Source organism: Protomyctophum parallelum, assembly GCF_964188405.1.
Source record: "Protomyctophum parallelum genome assembly, chromosome: 17".
NCBI classification, from domain to species: Eukaryota; Metazoa; Chordata; class Actinopteri; order Myctophiformes; family Myctophidae; genus Protomyctophum; species Protomyctophum parallelum.
Window position 1 is genome coordinate 25,832,175 of NC_139719.1, and position 21,207 is coordinate 25,853,381.

A 21,207-nucleotide genomic window follows, 5' to 3' on the forward strand; every position below is an offset into this window, starting at 1 on the left:
ATGGATCTAGAAAGATGGCGACTTACAGTGCAGGAATAACAGGCTTCATTTTACGTCCATGTTAGACCCGGGGAACGCTTTGTCCATATTTTTTACAGTCTATGGTCCTAACCTATGTGACTATGAGTACCAGTAGGGGCAAAAGTGGCGCTGTTGTGCCAGAAACAGAGAGAGAGATAGTGTTGCACTGTTGCCTGCTAATTAGAGAGAGAGAGAGAGAGAGAGAGAGAGAGAGAGAGAGGGGGGGAGAGGGGAGTTGCAGTTATAACAACAAAAAAGACTGAATTAAAATCTGTCTTCATTTTACTTAACAAAAAAAAGAAGACTGAACTAAAATCTCTCTTCATTTTAGTTCACTAACAAAGACTAGACGAAATATATATTTTATTGTATAATTTTCTTCCTGTGATCATGTGATGCGCATGTGCTCGCTCTGTTTACAAACAGAGGCAGCAACACAGCCACGCACACACTCAGGAGTTGAATGGGCTGTATGCTGTGCTCGGAACAGCTACAAAAGTTACTAAACTACAGCAAAGCACAGGGAACTGGAGATGTTAACACCCCAGGAATTGTGAAGAAATACAGGTGAGTGCCATATACTGTAGCAACACACGGCGCGTGTGTGCATGCCATGCGTGCAGCCTACTGTAGTAGTAGCAAAAAAGTAACGTTAGCCTAGCACGTAGCAACACATGAATGCTGCGTGCGTGCATGAATGAACGCGGTGCGTGTGCGCGCGTGCGTGCACGTGTGTGTGCATGAACGTGTGTGCGTGTGTATGTGACACTGGGATTGTGTTCTAACTTCTAACCAGGAGTTTAGTAATGTTAGGCTGCACTGGGATCAGTTGGTTAAACTATGGTGGACATTGATTCTATAGGAGTTGTCTTGTACTGTACTGCACTGGGATCAGTTCGTGCGGCGTGCGTGCGTGCGTGTGTGTGTGTCACACTGGGTCAGTGTGTTCTAACCAGGAGTTTATTAATGTTAGGCTGCACTGGGATAAGTTGGTTAACTAGTGGTCAGTGGACATTGATTCTATAGGAGTTGTCTTAGTTGTACTGTACTGCAATGGGAGGTTGAATTTTTTTTTTTAATGCTAGCATCAATGTGTCTGCATGTCACTCGTTGGTGACAGACACGTCACGTGGTTTCAAATAAATATGCAAATTCAATCAAAACATGTTCCATTTCTGGATGTATATTCCTTACAATTGTGTTTCTCATCCAAAGTATGAGAGAATGTGACTAAGTATTAGAAAGCGATTAAGTATTTAGAAAAGAGCTGCTGGCCAGAACCTTCTTATCCATAATTCTAAGCTTTTGTGTTTTAATTGACGCTCTACCAGATCTTACTACAGCGTGACACGAAAGCATCAAAAGCAGCAGACCCACAAGCTCGATTCACGGCGCATTTTGAGCTTGTAGGTCGGCCGATTTTGAATTTGAATCCTGAAAAGTAACAGTTTTGGACATGAGGTTTCCACCCGACAGAGAAGAGTTGTTATTAGATTAGATTTAGTGCAGAATTCTACGACTCTCTACAACAATGTAGATGGAGACAGATGACCGATGATGTAATGGTTGACCTAGACCTTTCAGCCTTTTGACTCCATCTCTCATGGTCACGAGCGGCCAATCGATGCCACCAAGTTTCCTGAAAACACTGCCTTCCAATCGTCCAGTTATTTTCTTCACTGTTTGAGAGGCACGCGCACACACACACACACACACACACACACACACACACACACACACACACACACACACACACACACACACACACACACACACACACACACATGGGTGTGAGTCTAGTGGGCTGCCACATGGCGCTGCAGGCATGCAGGGTAGAGATCTCCGTCACGTTCCAGATGGGAGCGTTGCTCGGTGTGTGTGTGTGTGTGTGTGTGTGTGTGTGTGTGTGTGTGTGTGTGTGTGTGTGTGTGTGTGTGTGTGTGTGTGTGTGTGTGTGTGTGTGTGTGTGTGTGTGTGTGGCAGCAGAGACTGTAGCGACTGTAAATAAGGTGGTACAGGGGTCATGGTACACAGTGGTGGAAAAGTACAATTTTGAGGCATTTTTACTTTACTTGACTTTACAATTTTCGATACTTTTACTTCTACTCCACTACATCTCATAGGCAGATATTGTACTTTTACTCCACTACAATTTTTTGAAAAGTTTAGTTACTTTGTATATTTGTATTATCATTACATTATTACATTATTAGCCACTTCAGCTCAATGCGTTGCATTGTTAGCTTGTTTGAAAACATTTGAAAACATGAAATAAGACTAAAGTACTTTAGTCTACACACCTCAGCAGGGTGGTTGCATGCCTCTACCTGCCGTGCCCGCTGCGTGCCATACACACTGCATGCCTCTACCCGCCGTGCCCGCTGCGTGCCATACACACTGCATGCCTCTACCCGCCGTGCCCACTGTGTGCCATACACACTGCATGCCTCTACTCGCCGTGCCCGCTGTGTGCCATACACACTGCATGCCTCTACTCGCCGTGCCCGCTGCGCGGACTCGCACTGCATACCTCTACTCGCCGTGCCCGCTGCGCGCCACTCGCACTGCATGCCTCTACTCGCCGTGCCCGCTGTGTGCCATACACACTGCATGCCTCTACTCACCGTGCCCACTGTGTGCCATACGCACTGCATGCCTCTACTCACCGTGCCCACTGTGTGCCATACGCACTGCATGCCTCTACTCGCCGTGCCCGCTGTGTGCCATATGCACTGCATGCCTCTACTCGCCGTGCCCGCTGTGTGCCATACGCACTGCATGCCTCTACTCGCCGTGCCCGCTGTGTGCCATACGCACTGCATGCCTCTACTCACCGTGCCCGCTGTGTGCCATACGCACTGCATGCCTCTACTCACCGTGCCCGCTGTGTGCCATACGCACTGCATGCCTCTACTCACCGTGCCCACTGTGTGCCATACGCACTGCATGCCTCTACTCACCGTGCCCGCTGTGTGCCATACGCACTGCATGCCTCTACTCACCGTGCCCGCTGTGTGCCATACGCACTGCATGCCTCTACTCACCGTGCCCGCTGTGTGCCATATGCACTGCATGCCTCTACTCACCGTGCCCGCTGTGTGCCATATGCACTGCATGCCTCTACTCACCGTGCCCGCTGTGTGCCATATGCACTGCATGCCTCTACTCGCCGTGCCCATTGTGCGCCACTCGCACTGCCCACAGCAGTGAATTGCACACACAGTACTGGAAATAAATTATGTATAATAGTTTTACTTACTCAAGTAAAGGGATATTTCACTTTCAAACATGGTTGGGGTCATTTTATCGACTTTTGTGTTTCACCCCAGACAGTTTTGAAGTTGTTGATTCAGTAATTAGATATTTGATATTCATTTTTGTCCAGCTTTGAGGGTTTGTGTAAACACAAACATTGTCCTAACACACACATTGAATGCTATTGACAATGAATGGCCAGTTTGGAGCTCATCGGCCGGAATGAGATGACATACTGTATGATGATAAGAGCGCCCCTCACTTCACACAGGTTTGATTTTTATTTTATCAGACACTCAATGGTGACTGATAAAAAACTTCTAGCTTATTATAATATCAGAGTACTTCTACTTTGTATTGTTTATACTTCACTCAAGTAAAAAAATAATGTAGTAGTTCTTCTGGTAATTCTTCCACCAACTGCACACACCCCTGTCTCTGGAATGCGGCCAGCTGCAGCCAGGCAGACAGTATGGGCTTAGCAGGTATGGCTGGTGGGAGGGATTAGTGGCCCGGTCGCACGGCCTCCTGGGAAATGTAGTGCTACAGATGAGGAGGGAGGGGAGGCATGGCAGCACTGAGCCATGATGGCACAAAAGGAGCCTGTCAGTAATGAGCTGGATACTGGCCAGGAGCCCTGATCCCCCTGGACGTGTGTGTGTGTGTGTGTGTGTGTGTGTGTGTGTGTGTGTGTGTGTGTGTGTGTGTGTGTGTGTGTGTGTGTGTGTGTGTGTGTGTGTGTGTGTGTGTGTGTGTGTGTGTGTGTGAGGGTGTGTGTGTGTGTGTGTGTGTGTGTGTGTGCGCATGATGGACGATAGTGAATCTGTCAGCTAGCCTCGATCTGACCATCTCCAGGGGACAAGGTATCGGTCACCATGTGCATACACAAGCACACCCACACACACTCTCAGGATAGACACATGCGCATGTTGTGACATATTGGAACTACTGTGCAGGCTACACACGCAGAGGCAAGCATACACACACACACACACACACACACACACACACACACACACACACACACACACATACACATAGGGGCACAAGTGTATACCAGTCATGCACAGACGCGACACCCACGCCCATAAGGAGATAGTTGTACCCGCATCCATGGTGTGTGTGTGTGTGTGTGTGTGTGTGTGTGTGTGTGTGTGTGTGTGTGTGTGTGTGTGTGCGTCTGTGCCTACCTGGCTGGCCTCAGGCTGCAGTTAAAATATGCATGTTGCACGCCACCCAGGGCATCGTGGCGCTATTCCAGGGGCCTGATGCAGGAGAGAGGCTGACACTATCTATGACTGCCACAGCATCACAACCGCTAGACTAGACCATGCACTATGCAGTGCTTCCCAAACCTTTTAGCTCAGGAGCCAAAAGAGAGTTTAGACATTTGCCCGGAACCCAACTAGTGAAAACAGCAGATACAAGAATGCGACCCCTGAATTACACTGTTACTTCATAGCACGCTTTCTCATATTAACCCATTTTGGGCGGGAACCCCTTTTGGTGTTAGCATCATGTTATGCTTTAGCTATTGAAAAATAGCAGATCTACAAGCTCTATTTTTTAAAAGTCGACTGACTGACATACTAGCTTTTTCAGAAAACTGTCAGGATGTAGAAGACATTTTAGACAGATACAGTATGTCACAAGAAAAACTGGAGAGAATATTTGTTTCCATTATAGGACAGACCTTATACCTCACCTTTAACCACCCAAAACCCCAGCTTTCCTATTCTGGCGGGAAACATTCACCAAAAATAGCCGATCTACAAGCTCACAAGGTGACGCGTTGTGTGACAATGACAAATTCCAAAAATGATGAAGTATATATTCTGAGGCATTCTCTAGGGTCCAGGGGTGGACCCTAGAGTGCCACAGCACCTACTTTGAGAAGCCCTGGTCTACAGTGACAGCCCCTCCTTGAAAATGACCTTGTGCGTTTGCACGGATACCGCGTGCCGCGGAGCGAGGGCCACGTATGGCGCTCGGGAAAAATCCTGCCAGCACCCAATGACCCTTTAACCCATTTAGACTTGAGGCAGATAAAAAAACAAAGAAAAAGGCTTCTAAACAGTTTTCAGAAAAACCCTATGTTTCTATGTCAGTGCATGCATGGTTCTCAACCTTTTCCATGTCAAGGACGCCCGGGAATTATCTGTATTTGGCCGCGGACCCCCATCTGAAAATATGATGTTCCTGCAGGGACCACCCAGAAGCAAAGATTTGAGTTATAAAATAGTTCGCTCTGAAAGAATATACTGTATATTCAAAGATTTGCGCCACACTTTCACGATTTTTCTAAAGATAGCAGATCTACAAGCTCATATGAGCTTGTAGATCTGCTATTTTTCAATAGCTAAAGTAGGCCTAATGCTTAAAACACCAAAAGGAGTTCCCGTCCTGAACGGGTTAATTAATTCACCTCGCTTCCAAACGACGACTCATCACCCCAGGGACGGGATTACAAACATAAATACTGCATGATAACGCCCCGTACGTTTTCACAAGTCGCTGATGAAGCCATTCCTGTGCCGGGGAAATGTGTTCTGTTCTCGCCCCCGGAAAATATATAAACGAGCCGCCCTTGAAATATGAGCGGAAAACAAAACGCCATGCAGCCTGACGGAGTGACGCTAATGACGCCGGAAATTCACTGAAGGTAACATTGTGATTCTTTAACGTGTGGATAAATGCACGCTCCCACTTTACTTTTGGTATGTTTTGATACCAATATGTTGTACTTTTACTCAAGTAAATTTTGAATTCCGAACTGTAACAGAGTATTTCTACATTGCAGTATTGATACGTTTAGTCAAAGTAAAACGTTTGAGTACTTTTTTCCACCACTGGTTGGTATATGCATCCAATCGCTTCGGAGTTTCAAGATGGAGATAATGGAGGACTCTGAGACTTGTGACTTTTAGGAGAGGAGAGGAGAGGAGAGGAGAGGAGAGAGGGGCCAGGGACCACGGGCCCCTCCGTTCTTTTTTTAGAAAAATAATTCTCGAAGTTGTCTTTAATTATGGATGCTCAACCCAAGGCCGAGCATTTGTACCTGGCACCTCTCTCATTAATGAGGGAGCACATTTAATTGACTGAGCGTGGCGCAGACTGGGTTAGTGGCGTGGTTGTGTGACGCACACATGATACACCTAAGGGGCACGCACGCACGTGCACACGCCCACACACACGTATGAAGCCTACTATAATTGTGAGGAAATTAAAAATGTATGAGGCCATTGAAAATAGCCGAAAGAAATAGCAGTTCTACAAGGTCTATTTTCCAGTGCAAGCTGACGCATAACTAATATAAATGGTCACCTCTAAATGCTTAATGCTAACCGTATCCCCAATTAATCTTTTCCTAATTGTAAGCTTTGAAACACTACAAATCTTTTTATACTACTACCACTACCATAAACCCACGAAGACCAGGACAATTTCCCTCACTATGCATATTTTCTATACTTGTGGGGACATTTGGGAATACACACGTATGCGTGTCTAGGAGTCGACCTGGGCTGCAGCCCCGGGGAGAACCCTCTAGCAGGAGATGTACATTGTGCTGCATGCAGATGAGATGCCGCCATCGACGCAGTAATTGCTTTGTACTGTACGCCGGGTGCCATGCATGGCGGGCGCAGCCCAGCGGAAAACCTGAAGCCCGGGTTGGCCTATACTGTATAGTCTCTCTCTGGGCGCGTCCTGGCAGTTCACATTCATTGGAAGTGAAGCGCAGACATGTTTTCCCGTGGCATTGAATCCCCCATCGCCGTGTCGCTGTGCCACCGCTGCGCCGCGCTGTGGTTTGATGGCGGTGACATAAGAGCTCCGGTGTTTGTGCTCTCACACCGCGGAAAGGCTATAGGCGATGAAAAGGAAGCCTCGTTTTGACGGAGGATGTTTGCGGTTGACTTGAATGTGTTCAGACATTTTACGACATAAACCCTCAATGCTTTAAAGTATCTAAAGTTGATCATTGGCTCGGTACGTGGTCTGCTCTGTGTCCCCCTCTACACCAAACCTCTTCTCTGGAAAAACAGCCGCTCTCCTGTGCTTGTAGATCTGGTATTTTTGGCTAATGTCCTCCCTCCAGAATAGGGATGCTAGGGTTCAAATGGTTAATGTAAAGAAAAGAGAGAAAAAGTCCAGATCACACCCCCTGCAGAATCTCCGAGGACCCCCTAGGGGTCCCGGACCCCCTGTTGAAGACCCCTGCCGTACGTGATGAGCATACTGGACTACAGCGTCACACAAAAACATCAAACGTAGCAGCGGCGTGTTTCCAGCTAGTTGCCACTTTTGACATCTTTGAATTTGAGTCGTGAAAAGTAACAGTTTTGCACATACACATGTACTGTATGAGGTTTCCACACGGCAGAGGCAACATGACGTTGACCTGCTGCTACAGCTATTGTCTGTTGCCTTATAGTTTCAACATGTAATCCTTAGTCATAATCAGCGTTTTCAGATCTGCCACAAGTTCACACAAAATGTGGAAACCATTCGGAAATCAGATCCACGCTCAGAATGAAGAACTTAGAAGGGGGGAATAGTTAATATTGATTTTGGGAGATTTGCACAGCTAGAACGGCATAGAAATATGAACGCAAATAATATAAATAAAGCTCAGCTGTGAGATATATTTGAGACGAGTGGAGACATAGAGATCACATAGCATAATAAGTGGGCCAGTTATTTTATATATCGGTTCCATGAATCCATGAATACATTTACGCACGCGTTTGATACATTTTTCTATCACCGGCGCATCTAAAACAAGAAGCAATTTAGCCTTTTCTTATAGCAGTATAGCTCACGTTTGCTCATTCCATACAAAAATAAATAAATAGAGTAGCCAATTACTGAATAAATCGCCTCCAAGGGCCGACAGCTATAGCATAACTGGTTTCCATCGTGGATTTGTATTCATATTTCCCCACGGAAATATATACTATACTTTATACTGCACCTCTACTCATCTCAGGGGAAAATAGCCTATTATATTGCACTCTTCACTCTACGCTTATACACATTGCATGTTACACACTTATCGTTACACACACTGCATGCAGAAGTAGTTCATAATGCAGTAGCAGTACAATCATTTTAACCACGTTATCCATTTATATGGCTATTCAAAAATGGGAGATCTACAGGCTTGTGCTGTGGGAAAACTTTCACTGAAAATAGCCAATTTCAATTTCCTTGACATGAAAAAGTTTGAGAAACGGTGAACTGTCTAAAACATGGGATAACTTCTTCCACTAATCTCTCCTGGTGTTCACAGGCGTCCTCACACGCTCCCGTAGTGTCTTAGCAGGTTGTTTGCTGATAGCAGGATCATTAGCACACCGCTAACAGGCCTCACTGCTATAGCCTCTAATGAGACACACCAGCCAAGATACCACAGATACTCATCTACTGATCAATGGGCCTGGCCTTGTACCCAATATACACCTCCCTCGCTTCCGTGTGTGTGCGTGTGTGTGTGTGTGTGTGTGTGTGTGTGTGTGTGTGAGTGTGTGTGTGTGTGTGTGTGTGTGTGTGTGTGTGTGTGTGTGTGTGTGTGTGTGTGTGTGTGTGTGTGTGTGTGTGTGTGTGTGTGTGTGTGTGTGTGTGCGTGTGCGTGTGTGCGCGTGCACGTTTTCTTCTATAGCCTTCAACTACTTCTCTCTCTCAATCTCTCTATCTCCCTATCTCTCTATATCTCTCCATCACAGATAAAAGTGCAGCTATCATCACCAGGGGAACAATTAATCTCATCCAATCAAATTCCATTGTGATACCCCCCCACCCGCCCCAACCCTCCCATGGCACATTAATCCCACAAGGGGGGGATGTCGCCCCCTGGTGCCCCTGGGGCGCGCAACACTCGTTTAACTTACATGCACCACAACATTGTTTCTCAAGGGTCCGTTTGGTTCCATTTGTAGAGTTACAGACCCATGAGGGTCCATTTGGTTCCATATAAGCTTTCAGAGTTACAGACCAAATTAGGGTCCATTTGGTTCCATATAAGCTCTCAGAGTTACAGACCCATGAGGGTCCATTTGGTTCCATTTGTACACTCTCAGAGTTACAGACCCATAAGGGTCCATTTGGTTCCATATAAGCTTTCAGAGTTACAGACCCATGAGGGTCCATTTGGTTCCATATATGCTCTCAGAGTTACAGACCCACGAGGGTCCATTTGGTTCCATTTGTACATTCTCAGAGTTACAGACCCACAAGGGTCCATTTGGTTCCATATAAGCTCTCAGAGTTACAGACCCATGAGGGTCCATTTGGTTCCATATAAGCTTTCAGAGTTACAGCCCCATCAAGGTCCATTTGGTTCCATGAAGGCTCTAATAATTACAGACCTGTATGGTTCCATGTGGACCACCTGGTGGCCCCTAGACCCAACATTGGGGACCACTGCATTCCATCTTTATTTTGGGATCCCTCCATATCTTCTGTCTCTTGCCGTCGCCACTGTTTCCTTTTCCACTCCATTTTAACTCATCACACTGGTATAGAAGTCGCCCAACTGCGGTTTTCATTCTGTTCCGCTTGTTCTTCTCCCCCCCCCCCCCCCCCCCGCCGCCCTGCAGTGTGCTTCTGACACACGCTCAGAGAAAACGTGTCGCATTTTTCTTCTTCTGAATATATCACAGCCAGAGCAGAGTTGACAGCAATGGGGGGGGGGGGGGGGGGGAGGATATATTCCTACAGGAAGCGCGGCAGAACTCCCATAACCGTGTTGCCATGACTCTCTGTGGACGACGGGCCTGTGGGCCTTTACACTGCTGCTTTTCTTTCAACTTAGTGTTCAATTGTTTTATCTCTGTGTCAAGTTGCAAGTGACAGTCACATTTTAGTATAGTACGTAAGTAGCCTCCCTATTGGTTCACCAACCTGGTTCGACCCTGCTTGGAGCGACGCCCCCTCTTGGTTAGGGAAACACAAGGTTCACTCCCACTCCTACACCACATTTACTGGTTCACCCAGTATTTGTTTAATTATTTATTTATTTTATAACAAAATCGCATGGATCTCTGAGGCTAGTAAGTCAATAAGGAATGAAGTAAGTAAAGTATTCAAAAGTGTCGAGCTTTTCAAAAGTTCAAAGTTCAAAAAGTAAATATCATATACAGTCAACGATTTTCCAGGAATGTTCAATGAATATCCGGGTAGCTCAGTTGGTAGAGCTCTCACCTTATAAGACCACAACCCACAAGGTCATGGGTTCGATCCCGCCAACTCAGCGTATGAGTATAGCATTGGTTATGGAAGTACTGGGAGCTGATGGTAGGTGTGGTGCCTGTTACTTTTCAGGATTCTAATTCAAAAGTATCAAAAGTGTCAGATCTGCTACACAAGCTGGAAACGTGTCACATCGCGCCACGTTTCAAGCTTGCAGATTATGCATGTTTTTTTGGACTTTTTTGACATGAATACAACTTCCAACTTCAACAAGGAAACAGCAAACAGAGATAACAAGACAGTACGGTGTCAGGATGCTGTGAGTGGTGCCGTCGCAGAGCAGCAGTGGATATCTGCAGCACTGCCGTAGCTCAGCCTCTCGCATGCTGCGTGTCAAGGTTATTCAAGTTGGTTTGTATTTCCTTTTGACGTTTTGTGTTCAATTTCAGTTTAGATTTTGTCGCTGTCGGGCAGAATCCTCTTATCTCCATATTTTAAACTTTTAGAGGTTTTTTTTTGTTGTAAATAAATGCCTTACTTGATCATACTGCAGCGTCACACAAAAGCATTAAAAGTGGCAGATCCACAAGCTCAAAACTATCCTGAAAAGTACCAGTTTTGGACATTAAAGTCTAGTTTAGTTTTTAGTTCACAAAGGTCAGCGACAATGTCCAATCTACAAGCTCACAACGGGTCGAAATACAATGATTTGGAGAGTGCAGAGGGACTCCACAGCGATCTGCAGTGTTATTATTAGTGTGTGAAGTGAGCCGCATACAGAGTGTATTATGTGGAGTCGGCCACTGAATCACTAGCCTCATTAAACCTTCTACTATGGTTTACACAACTCGGGATGTAAAGCAGCTCTCCCTTCTGCTATTAAAGCACTAAGCGTCTATGATGAGAGGAAACGGGAGGCGGGCAGCACCCTATTCATCATGGGGGTTTACCGAGTGTGGGCACAAGCTATATAGTATATAGAATAGCCAATCTACAAGCTCGCGATGCATTGCGTTGCAACGCGTCCTGACCTTGTACATCTGCTATTGTGTTTTGGCTGATGTTCAATCCAGATGCTGGATGGATGTGTGTGTGTGTGTGTGTGCGTGCTCGTGCACGTCCGTGTGTGTTACAATGTTTTTCTATCTTTATGGGGGCAAATGTGATTGGAACTCGAGGCCAAATCCTCTCTCATTGTATTCGCCCCAACTTTGTGCTCCCCTTGTTCCTTCGGTCTTATCAGTCGGTTCCAGTGTGTTCAGTTCGCAGAGCCAAGTGAAAAATCAGCCGCTATAGATCATTCTGACAGTTTAATTTCAATGCATGATTATCAGTCAATTTGATAATTATATTATCCAACCATCCAATTAATTTGTTCTATATTTACAATGATCATCAAGTATGCTCTCCGCCTCTCAACGTCGTCTATCAAGGGTGAGATATTGGCGTCCGCGTGGGACGTTGACAGTTAGCACAAAAGTGTTGATTTGATTGAGATGTTAAAGCTGCGTGTAGTGTGCGCGCATGCTTGTGCGTGTGTGTGTGTGTGTGTGTGTGCGTGCATGCGTGCGATCAGTGATTATTTCTATAACATCTTAACGCAGGGGTTCCAAACTTCTTTTCAGCTCGACATCCACACGATACATTTGGTGTCTTCCCCAGGAGACGAGAAGATAATTTATTTTATTCAGAATGTTGTTTGAATCCAATTTCGGACCTCTTGGAAGGGACGCAGCATTCCTTCTAGCGTATATAGCTGTTAATGTTGTTTGTTGTTGTCAGCTGTGAGCAGACAGAGCTCTCACTTTGTACCATGGGGACATCAAAGCCTCTATATAGTTTTAAGGAATAATAAAAACCCCAGAAATGGGTTCCTAAAGTGGGGTCCGTGGACCACCAGGGGTCCTTGAGAGTGTTCCAGAGGGTCCCCAGCTAAATGATAATTAGGAACCAAATGGACCCGGGTCTGTAACTGTGACCCGTTAGGGTCCATTTGGTTCCATTTGTGCACTCTCAGAGTTAAATTAACTTTGATTTTACAATATACATTGGGAGATATAAATGCCATTAAATGGGGGTCCGTAGCCTAATTCACAGATCCCGCATTACTACTCATGGTGAACCGATCAACCAGGCATCTTCGTACAAATACCTAGGAGTAGTAATAGACCATCTGTTGTCATGGAAAGATCAGATTGATTCAGTGTGTAAGAAAACAAAGAAAATAATCTACTTCCTTCGCCGTCTAAGATCCTTCAGTGCCAGTAGACAGATTCTTCTTTTGTTCTTCACTTCTGTAATTATGAGTGTTCTTCAGTACTGTAGTACTACCTGGTATGGATGTTTGTCTGCAGCCCTAAAGTCACAACTGCTGCAACAACTGAACATATGTTCAAAGATTGTTGGACAACCACTTCAGAAACGTTATGCATCCACGTATGATAACAGCATCCGAAGGTTAGCAAGGAATATCACCTCTAATACTAAGCATGTGTTGTATGGAGAATATAGGTTGCTACCTTCAGGAAGGTGATTAAAGGTCAGACTAAAGAGGTCCTTTGTCCACCAGTCGACTTAATCGAGGCTTAATCAGGAGTTGTAGTAGCCATGGGGTAATCTAGGCGGTGGATATTGCTCTTGTCTTCATGTCTTTATGTATGTAAATTGTCTTGTTCTTTGTGTTATGTCAAATGTGTATATGTGTTCTGCATACTTGGCTGCTGGGTCACAAGACAAATTTCAGTGTGAACTGAAATGGGGGTCCGCAGGGTAATGAGTGTCAATTTGGGGGTCCTTGACATGTACAAGTTTGGGAACCACTGCTCTAACATGTGCTGTGTGCCCCCTCCTCCTCCTCCTATAGATGACGTGCCTCCCTACTTCAAGACGGAGCCGGTGCGCAGCCAACTGCATCTGGAGAGGAACCGGCTGGTGCTCACCTGCATGGCCGAAGGCAGCTGGCCCCTGGAGTTCAAATGGATCCACAACACCACCGAGCTCACACACTTCTCCCTGGAGTACAGGTGAGAGAGAGAGGCTTGGATGAATGCTTGATTCTGATTGGTCAATCACCGAATTCAGCGGTGTGTTATTTCTGGCTAATGACCACTCCACTCTATGGGCGGGGTCGGAAATAGCACATTGAGCGCACTGTGCTATGCAAACTAATTACCTCCAGTGCTGTATTTCCGAACATGGCCTATAGTCTAATCAAAGGCTCAGAGCACCTGCTCATATCAACATGACGTCACTTACATTATATCATATCATTTATAGTTAAACAAATTGCTCTCAAGAATGGTTTCGAAAACATTTGAAGTGAGAAATGGACAATGCGGCAACCGGAAATTGACTTACACTTACAGTACACCATCCGCACTGGGCGGATGGTTTCAATGTGCCGATTATTATTTAGATGGTATATTGTTTAGACCGATGCTTTGTTCACGGCTGTACTGATTGTTGTTTAGATAGCATGCTGTTTCGACAGATGGCAGGCTCACTGTTTACCTGATATCCTGTAGTTTCAATGTACAGATTGTCATTTAGATAGACAGATCCTGGGTTCTTGGTTATCCTGGTTTCTTGACGTTGCTCTCTATGCATTCTGTGTTTTTGAGTGGTTGCAGCCACTCCTATGAGCAGCTATGTGTGTCTCTGTGTATGTCCAAGTACAGAAATAGCGTTGCTTGACCGCCAATTGTCACTGTTGAGCACGCGCACAAACGCGCACTCACACACACAGCACCGCTCATTTCAGAAAGGTCTGATTCTGATTATTTACTGGTAGGCAGGTTTCTGAACTGTCCACAGCCCTTCATGTGAGACACAGACCGAGTAGACAGAAATTGTGCCACAATATAATGAGCATTAGTGAGGACGAACGATATGAAGATGAGGTTGAAAATGGGTGGGGTGAAGTGCAGTACTTGAGTAAATGCATTTAGTTAGTGTTGCACTACTCTCTCTCTCTCATGGTAGAGTGACCTCTATCATTCATGGTGGACAGACAAAGTGGTGGAGGCGGGTTGGGCACGCGCGCACACACAAACACACACACACACACACACACACACACACACACACACACACACACACACACATCTACCTCGCTGCAGTCCAGGGGAATGGAAAGACCGGACCAGATAAAATGTGTTTAACGTTAACTGGGAGATCCTTATCACGTGGCAAACACTGGCCTTATCTGTGTGTGTGTGTGTGTGTGTGTGTGTGTGTGTGTGTGTGTGTGTGTCTGTGTCTGTGTGTGTGTGTGTGTGTGTGTGTGTGTGTGTGTGTGTGTGTGTGTGTGTGTGTGTGTGTGTGTGTGTGTGCGTGCAGCCGTGCACACAAATCGAACAGCACTGACACACATCCACACTAGTCCCTCGCAGGGATTTCTTGCCCCCACTAAGATAATGAAACATGGACACACACACACACACATGCACGCGCGCACAAGTGTAAATAAAACCTAGCTGGCTCAGACTCACAACATATGGCCGTGTTATAGAACGTGCATGCGCGTCGTGCGTGTTTGCTGGATGTGCAAGCATGCCTGCGTGTGCCATGCGTGCATGAATATGTATCTGCTAGTGTGTCAGTCTGTCTGTCTGTTTACTGAATATGCATGTGCCAGTCTGTCTGTCTGTCTGTGTGTGTTTGTACTGAATATGTATTAAACTCATGGGGTGAACACAAGGCCAGCAGTGTTCCATGTGTTGTTGGTCTCTTTATGACACCTGAGGGAGGCAGGGACAGCACAGTGACAACCAGTCAAACCCCAGAGTCCTTATCGCGGGGAAGGATTTAGCCAAAAATATCAGGTTAGAAAAATATGTTATGACATTATGGTTGATTGGATATTTTCAGCCCAAAGCCTCTATTCCTCACAACAACAAGAAAACTGATATTGGCATATACATTCGGTACCAAAGTAAAAGTGATGCACATTTTGACAAACGTGTCTTGTTGATCTGCAGATTGGCTATTTTTGAATAACCCAAAAGTATAAAACGTACTGCTTACGTGGTTAATTCAATTGTATGTTTCGTATTAAAATCTAAATCAATAAATCACAGTTAATAATCTAAAGTAACTAGTAACTATAAATGAATAACCATATGGTGCAGTAAAAGTAAAACATCCAATATTTGCCTCCCATATGTATTGAATAATGGAAATATTCAAGTAAAAGTATCTGTACTGGAGTACATGTACTTGGTTATGTTCCAGCAGCCACGCGGTGTCAGAGGTCAGTGTCACAGTGAGCCAACACAGCGACAGTGTCCCTTGGGGAATCTGTCACCGTGTTATTGGCTGATAGAGAGGCTGATCGACTGAGATGGAGAGAGAGATTGAACCACTGCCCATGCTGCATGCCACTGCCGTGCCTGCCTGTGTCTGTGCGTGCGTGCATGGGTGCATGCATGGGTGTGTGCATGGGTGCGTGCGTGCGTGCACTTGTAGCTATTCTTGTGAGGACCAAATATCACCCAGGTATAGTAGTAGAATTGGAAGAATAGACATTGTGAGGCCAATGTTCTCCTGGTCATCACAGGAAATGGTTGTTGTTGTGGTTTTTGACCCAACCTTTTTCTTGATCAGGGCCCACTTTAAAGTCTCAATCTGACAGTATAATATACTGTCAGATTGAGACTTTAACCCATTTTGGGTTTATATATTATATAAAGTGTCGCTGTGATTGCTGTGTGAGTACAGAGCCACAGTCAGACAGCAATTCAGCACCATGGACAGTTACTATGCAGCTCTATGGCAGAAATGCAGGTTCTCAAACTTGTTGTGAATGTGAATAACTGAAATGTGTAGTTTTTTTTTTTGCCGAATGCGAACGAATATAAAAGCCTGGGTACCGAGGCTACACTTTACTTGGTGTGTTCTTTCACACTGCTCTATGGACATCGACTTCAGTACCGTAGACAGTTACTGCAGCACTAGGACCAGCAGCTTCAGCACCATGGACAGTAGCTGCAGCTATAGGTAACAGCTAAGTGTCTCAACATGTTTTCCCGAATAGGGCCCCACTTGAGAACCTTGAAAATGGTCTGCCGTGCTAATTGGTCAGAAGGGTGGGCCGCGTGCATTTTCAGAGCAAGATCCGGCTTGGATCAATGGCGGTGTCTTACTGTCTTGGTCACACAGTGGACAGATGGGAACTACCGTGCAGAGAGCTGCATGCAGCTCTCTGCAATATCAGCCATCAGCCATCCTGCTGGTGTGAGATTATTAGGCAGACCCTGCAGAATATTTGTAATCTTTTGATCGACCGAAAAACTGACACAAATCCACAGCAACCCCCACTGTAATTGTGAGAGTTCTGCCCAGAGAGAGAGAGAGAGAGAGAGAGAGAGAGAGAGAGAGAGAGAAATACATTAAGTTTAGCTGTAGTGATGTGATGTATGCGGTGCAGTGGAGGGCCATCGCTGGCAGAGAATAAGCATTATTGATCTTTGTCATTTACAAACAATAAACAAGGAAACGCACGCACGCACAAACGCACTCACGCACGCATGCACACATGCACACATGCATGCACGCACACACACAAGCACGCATGCACACACGCACACACACACAGCCTTTGGGCATCATCCTGCTTCTGTTCATAGTCCTTTGATTTATCTCTGAATTAAAATCCAACCCAATTAAGATCCAAGATAAAAATAAAAACGATCGACTCGTTCGCTAACTAACACACAGTTTGGCTTCCTTGACCTCAACAGTAATTGAATCACCCCCCCCCCCCACACACACACACACACCCACACACACACACACACACACCCACAGACACACACACACCAAACCATAAATAACAGTTGTACTCACTGTGAGCTTATACTGTAGTTCTGCTATTTAAAATAACTACGCTATTTCTTTACGACGCCGTCAAAGCCTGCCGAAGCACACACACACTAAATCAAGAGAATTGGTTGACTATATTTAGTCAACTAAAACTAGACTAAAACTAAAACATTTCGGATGTTTTCGTTTGCGATGCGCATTTTTAGTCGACTAAATCAAGATAATTTGTTGACTATATTTAGTCAACTAAAACTAGACTAAAACTAAAACATTTCGGATGATAAAAAAAAAAGTAAGACTTTGCTCCTGCTGTGAGATTCCCCCAGCAGCTCTGCAGAAGCCCCTTATAGGAGAGACAGGAAGCCGGAGACAAGCATCATCTGTTAAAAAATAAAAACACTCAGCAATGTGTAAACGGAAAGTGAGAAGCCTTGTCGACGCCGCAAAGAGTCTAAATATTCCACTAGTAACTTTTTAAAGCGTCACTCCAACGTCGTCAATCACCCGTTGACTCTGCTGCGCGACGGCAGACATGTTTTCTCTGCCTCTCGCAAAACACACACACCTGCACAAATGGGATTTTAACGATTCTGCAGTTAGACATAATAGAACGCCGCACGTTTTTCAGGTGTCTCGAAAGAAATGTAATTAAAGAAAATACCGGTGGATTCTTTCCTCTGTATTTTGAGATACATTTTGAATTTCCGGACTTTTACTTATAATGTAGTATATTGCAGTATTGATACTTTCACTTCAGGGAAAAACTCAAAACTTGAGTACTATTTCCACCACCGCTGTATGTGTACTGTATAGACCTGACCACAGCCTGGCAGAGAGGCTGTGTACTGTATATAGACCTGACCACAGCCTGGCCCTAGAGAGGCTGTGTACTGTATATAGACCTGACCACAGCCTGGCCCTAGAGAGGCTGTGTACTGTATATAGACCTGACCACAGCCTGGCACTAGAGAGGCTGTGTACTGTATATAGACCTGACCACAGCCTGGCCCTAGAGAGGCTGTGTACTGTATATAGACCTGACCACAGCCTGGCCCTAGAGAGGCTGTGTACTGTATATAGACCTGACCACAGCCTGGCCCTAGAGAGGCTGTGTACTGTATAGACCTGACCACAGCCTGGCACTAGAGAGGCTGTGTACTGTATAGACCTGACCACAGCCTGGCACTAGAGACAGCCACCACGGCCAGTTAAAGTACCACACCACAGATCTACTGCTTAATGTAGCACGGAGACATGGAGCACTGTGCTGGTTACACACTGAGTAAATTAGCCATCTCATTTCTCTCTCTCTCTCTCTCTCTCTCTCTCTCTCTCATATTATTAACTGACACAATTCCATGGCAGCTCTGTTACAAATTAATACAAGTTCAGTCCAGTACTATTCCATGTCTGACAGCCAGAGACCAAAGGCTCGGTTTGCTAACGAGATAGAAAGAAGAGCAGTGGCATGATGCAGCGTACGTGTGTGCGTGTGTGTGTGCGTGTGTGTGCGCGTGTGTGTGCGTGCATGCGTGTGTTGGGTTGTGTATCCACAGTACCTCTCAGGCCTCCTCCATAAACCCAACAAGCGAACAATTAACCCCAACCGGAATACTACCTATTGTAAACCTAACTGAACAGTGAACACACATTATTCGATACCTGTGGGGACATTTGGGCCACACAAGTATAGTTAAAAGGTATACCACTGTCTGAGCTAACATAGCGTTCAGTGTGGCAGCCGCCACCCTGTGGAACTATCTCCCAATGGAGATCCACCATGCTCACTGGACTCCAAAAGACACCCACTGTATTCTCATGCATGTTTCTTCGGAAACTATAACTTTTCAGGGTGCTTTCAGGGAAAGTTCTGGGAAGTGTGAAGAGATCCGGCTGATTTACAGTTCCTACACAACATTTATTATCAGGTCTCCACTTAAAGTAAAGCAAACAACATGGATTCTGATAATCGATAACTTTCCGAAACCCTGTTCTGCATGTTGTTCTTACTAGTCCTTACCCGTTGTATGGACTATTGCCCCCCATAAATATATTTAATTGCTCTTCATTTTAACTTTAACTATAATATATTTGTGTTTTTTTTGTGTGAATAAAAACGGCACTATAACATGAAAGTATTTGTATAAATGCATGGTAGGGAGGTATCGGAGGCCATGGTTCTCAGCAGGAAACCGGTGGATTGTGCAGTCCGGGTAGGGAATGAGGCATTACCCCAGGTGAAGGAGTTCAAGTATCTTGGGGTCTTGTTCACGAGTGAGGGGAGAACGGAGAAGGAGATCAGCCGGAGAATCGGAGCGGCAGGGGCGGTATTGCAGTCGCTGTACCGCACTGTTGTGACGAAAAGAGAGTTGAGCCAGAAGGCAAAGCTCTCTGTCTACCGAGCAATCTTCGTTCCTACTCTCATCTATGGTCATGAAGTGTGGGTCATGACCGAAAGAATAAGGTCACGAATACAAGCGGCTGAAATGAGTTTTCTTCGACGGGTGGCTGGCATCTCCCTTAGAGATAGGGTGAGAAGTTCAGTCACACGAGAGAGACTCGGAGTAGAACCGCTGCTCCTTCGCCTGGAAAGGAGCCAGCTGAGGTGGTTCGGGCATCTGGTTAGGATGCCACTCGGGCGCCTCCCTAGGGAGGTCCTCGACGCATGCCCCACTGGGAGGAGACCCCGGGGCAGACCAAGGCGCAGTTGGAGGAAATACATCGACTCTCTGGCCTTGGAACGTCTCGGAATCCCCCAGGAGGAAGTCACTAATGTTGCTCGGGAGAGGGAAGTCTGGAGCTCTCTGGTGGAGCTGTTGCCCCCGCGACCCGACTACGGATAAGCGGTTGAAGATGGATGGATGGTAGGGAAATGTTTTCATGGCAGGGACTGTAAAATGTACACTTATTAGCCCACAGACCCCCATTTGAAGTATGAAAGACCCCAGTTTGACATGCAGCACAGAAAGTATGGAATTATAATGTAACTGGGGACATGGGGGAACTCCCCCCATGCATTACCCGTAAACTATGATGTATCTCATTGACACACACACACACACACACACACGTGCGTTCACACACACGTGCGTTGCGAAAGTAGCTACACGCACGTGCGTACATACACACGTACATACACACACACACACAAACACGCACGTGTGTTGCGAAAGTACACACACCACATGCGCGTTGCGAAAGTACACACATACACACACACACACACACGCGCGTTGCGAAAGTAGCTGGAAGGAATTGTTTACCTGGGCTGGCGGAAGGAAACTTAAGCTGTGGCTCCGTCAGTGTGTGTATGGACCCACGCACGCGTGCGTTGCGAAAGTAGTTGCGACGGGTGAAAGAAAGTGTGTCGTGCTGTGTAGTGTGTACTGTGTGCCACTGTTTCTTGTGTGTTGCGGCGGTAGCTGTGTGTGTGCCGCGTGCGTTGCAAAAGTAGTTGCGACGGGTGAAAGAAAGTGTGTCGTGCTGTGTAGTGTGTACTGTGTGCCACTGTTTCTTGTGTGTTGCGGCGGTAGCTGTGTGTGTGTGCCGTGGCGGCGGCGCCAAATTGTATAGGGCACTCTTTGTTGTGTTGCAGTGGTAGCTAGAGGAAGCATGCCAGTGGGGTAACAGTGAGAACTGTGGCCTGTGATGCAGGTGTCGCTAAGGGGCGGAGGTGTGTGAGGGTGCGAGGTTGCGCGTTTAAGTCAGCGTTTTAATTCACTAATAAATTCATTATTAATCATTAATGTGTCAAATCGAAAAAAGGGCTTCGTTAAGACCTCCATATTATTATGGTCAATGCCTGTGTGAAAAGCGGGAGTGATTGGTGCAGGCAGTGAGGTGCTACGGCAGTCACAGTGACAGACAGACAGACACACAGACAGACACACAGACATTGGCTGAATTATAGTATGATGA

The 21,207-nt window shown here is 45.9% G+C and overlaps 1 protein-coding gene across 8 annotated transcripts in view; it reads left to right on the plus strand.

The window, feature by feature from the left end:
* LOC310874999 (protein sidekick-2-like) overlaps positions 1–21,207 on the plus strand; it is a 503,627-nt gene that overhangs the window by 312,163 nt on the left and 170,257 nt on the right. For all 8 annotated transcript variants that reach the window (XM_083787997.1, XM_083788001.1, XM_083787998.1 and 5 more), the window contains exon 2: positions 13,331–13,490. In XM_083787997.1, the coding sequence (XP_083644123.1) occupies positions 13,331–13,490 (160 nt within the window). The remainder of the gene's footprint in view (positions 1–13,330; positions 13,491–21,207) is intronic.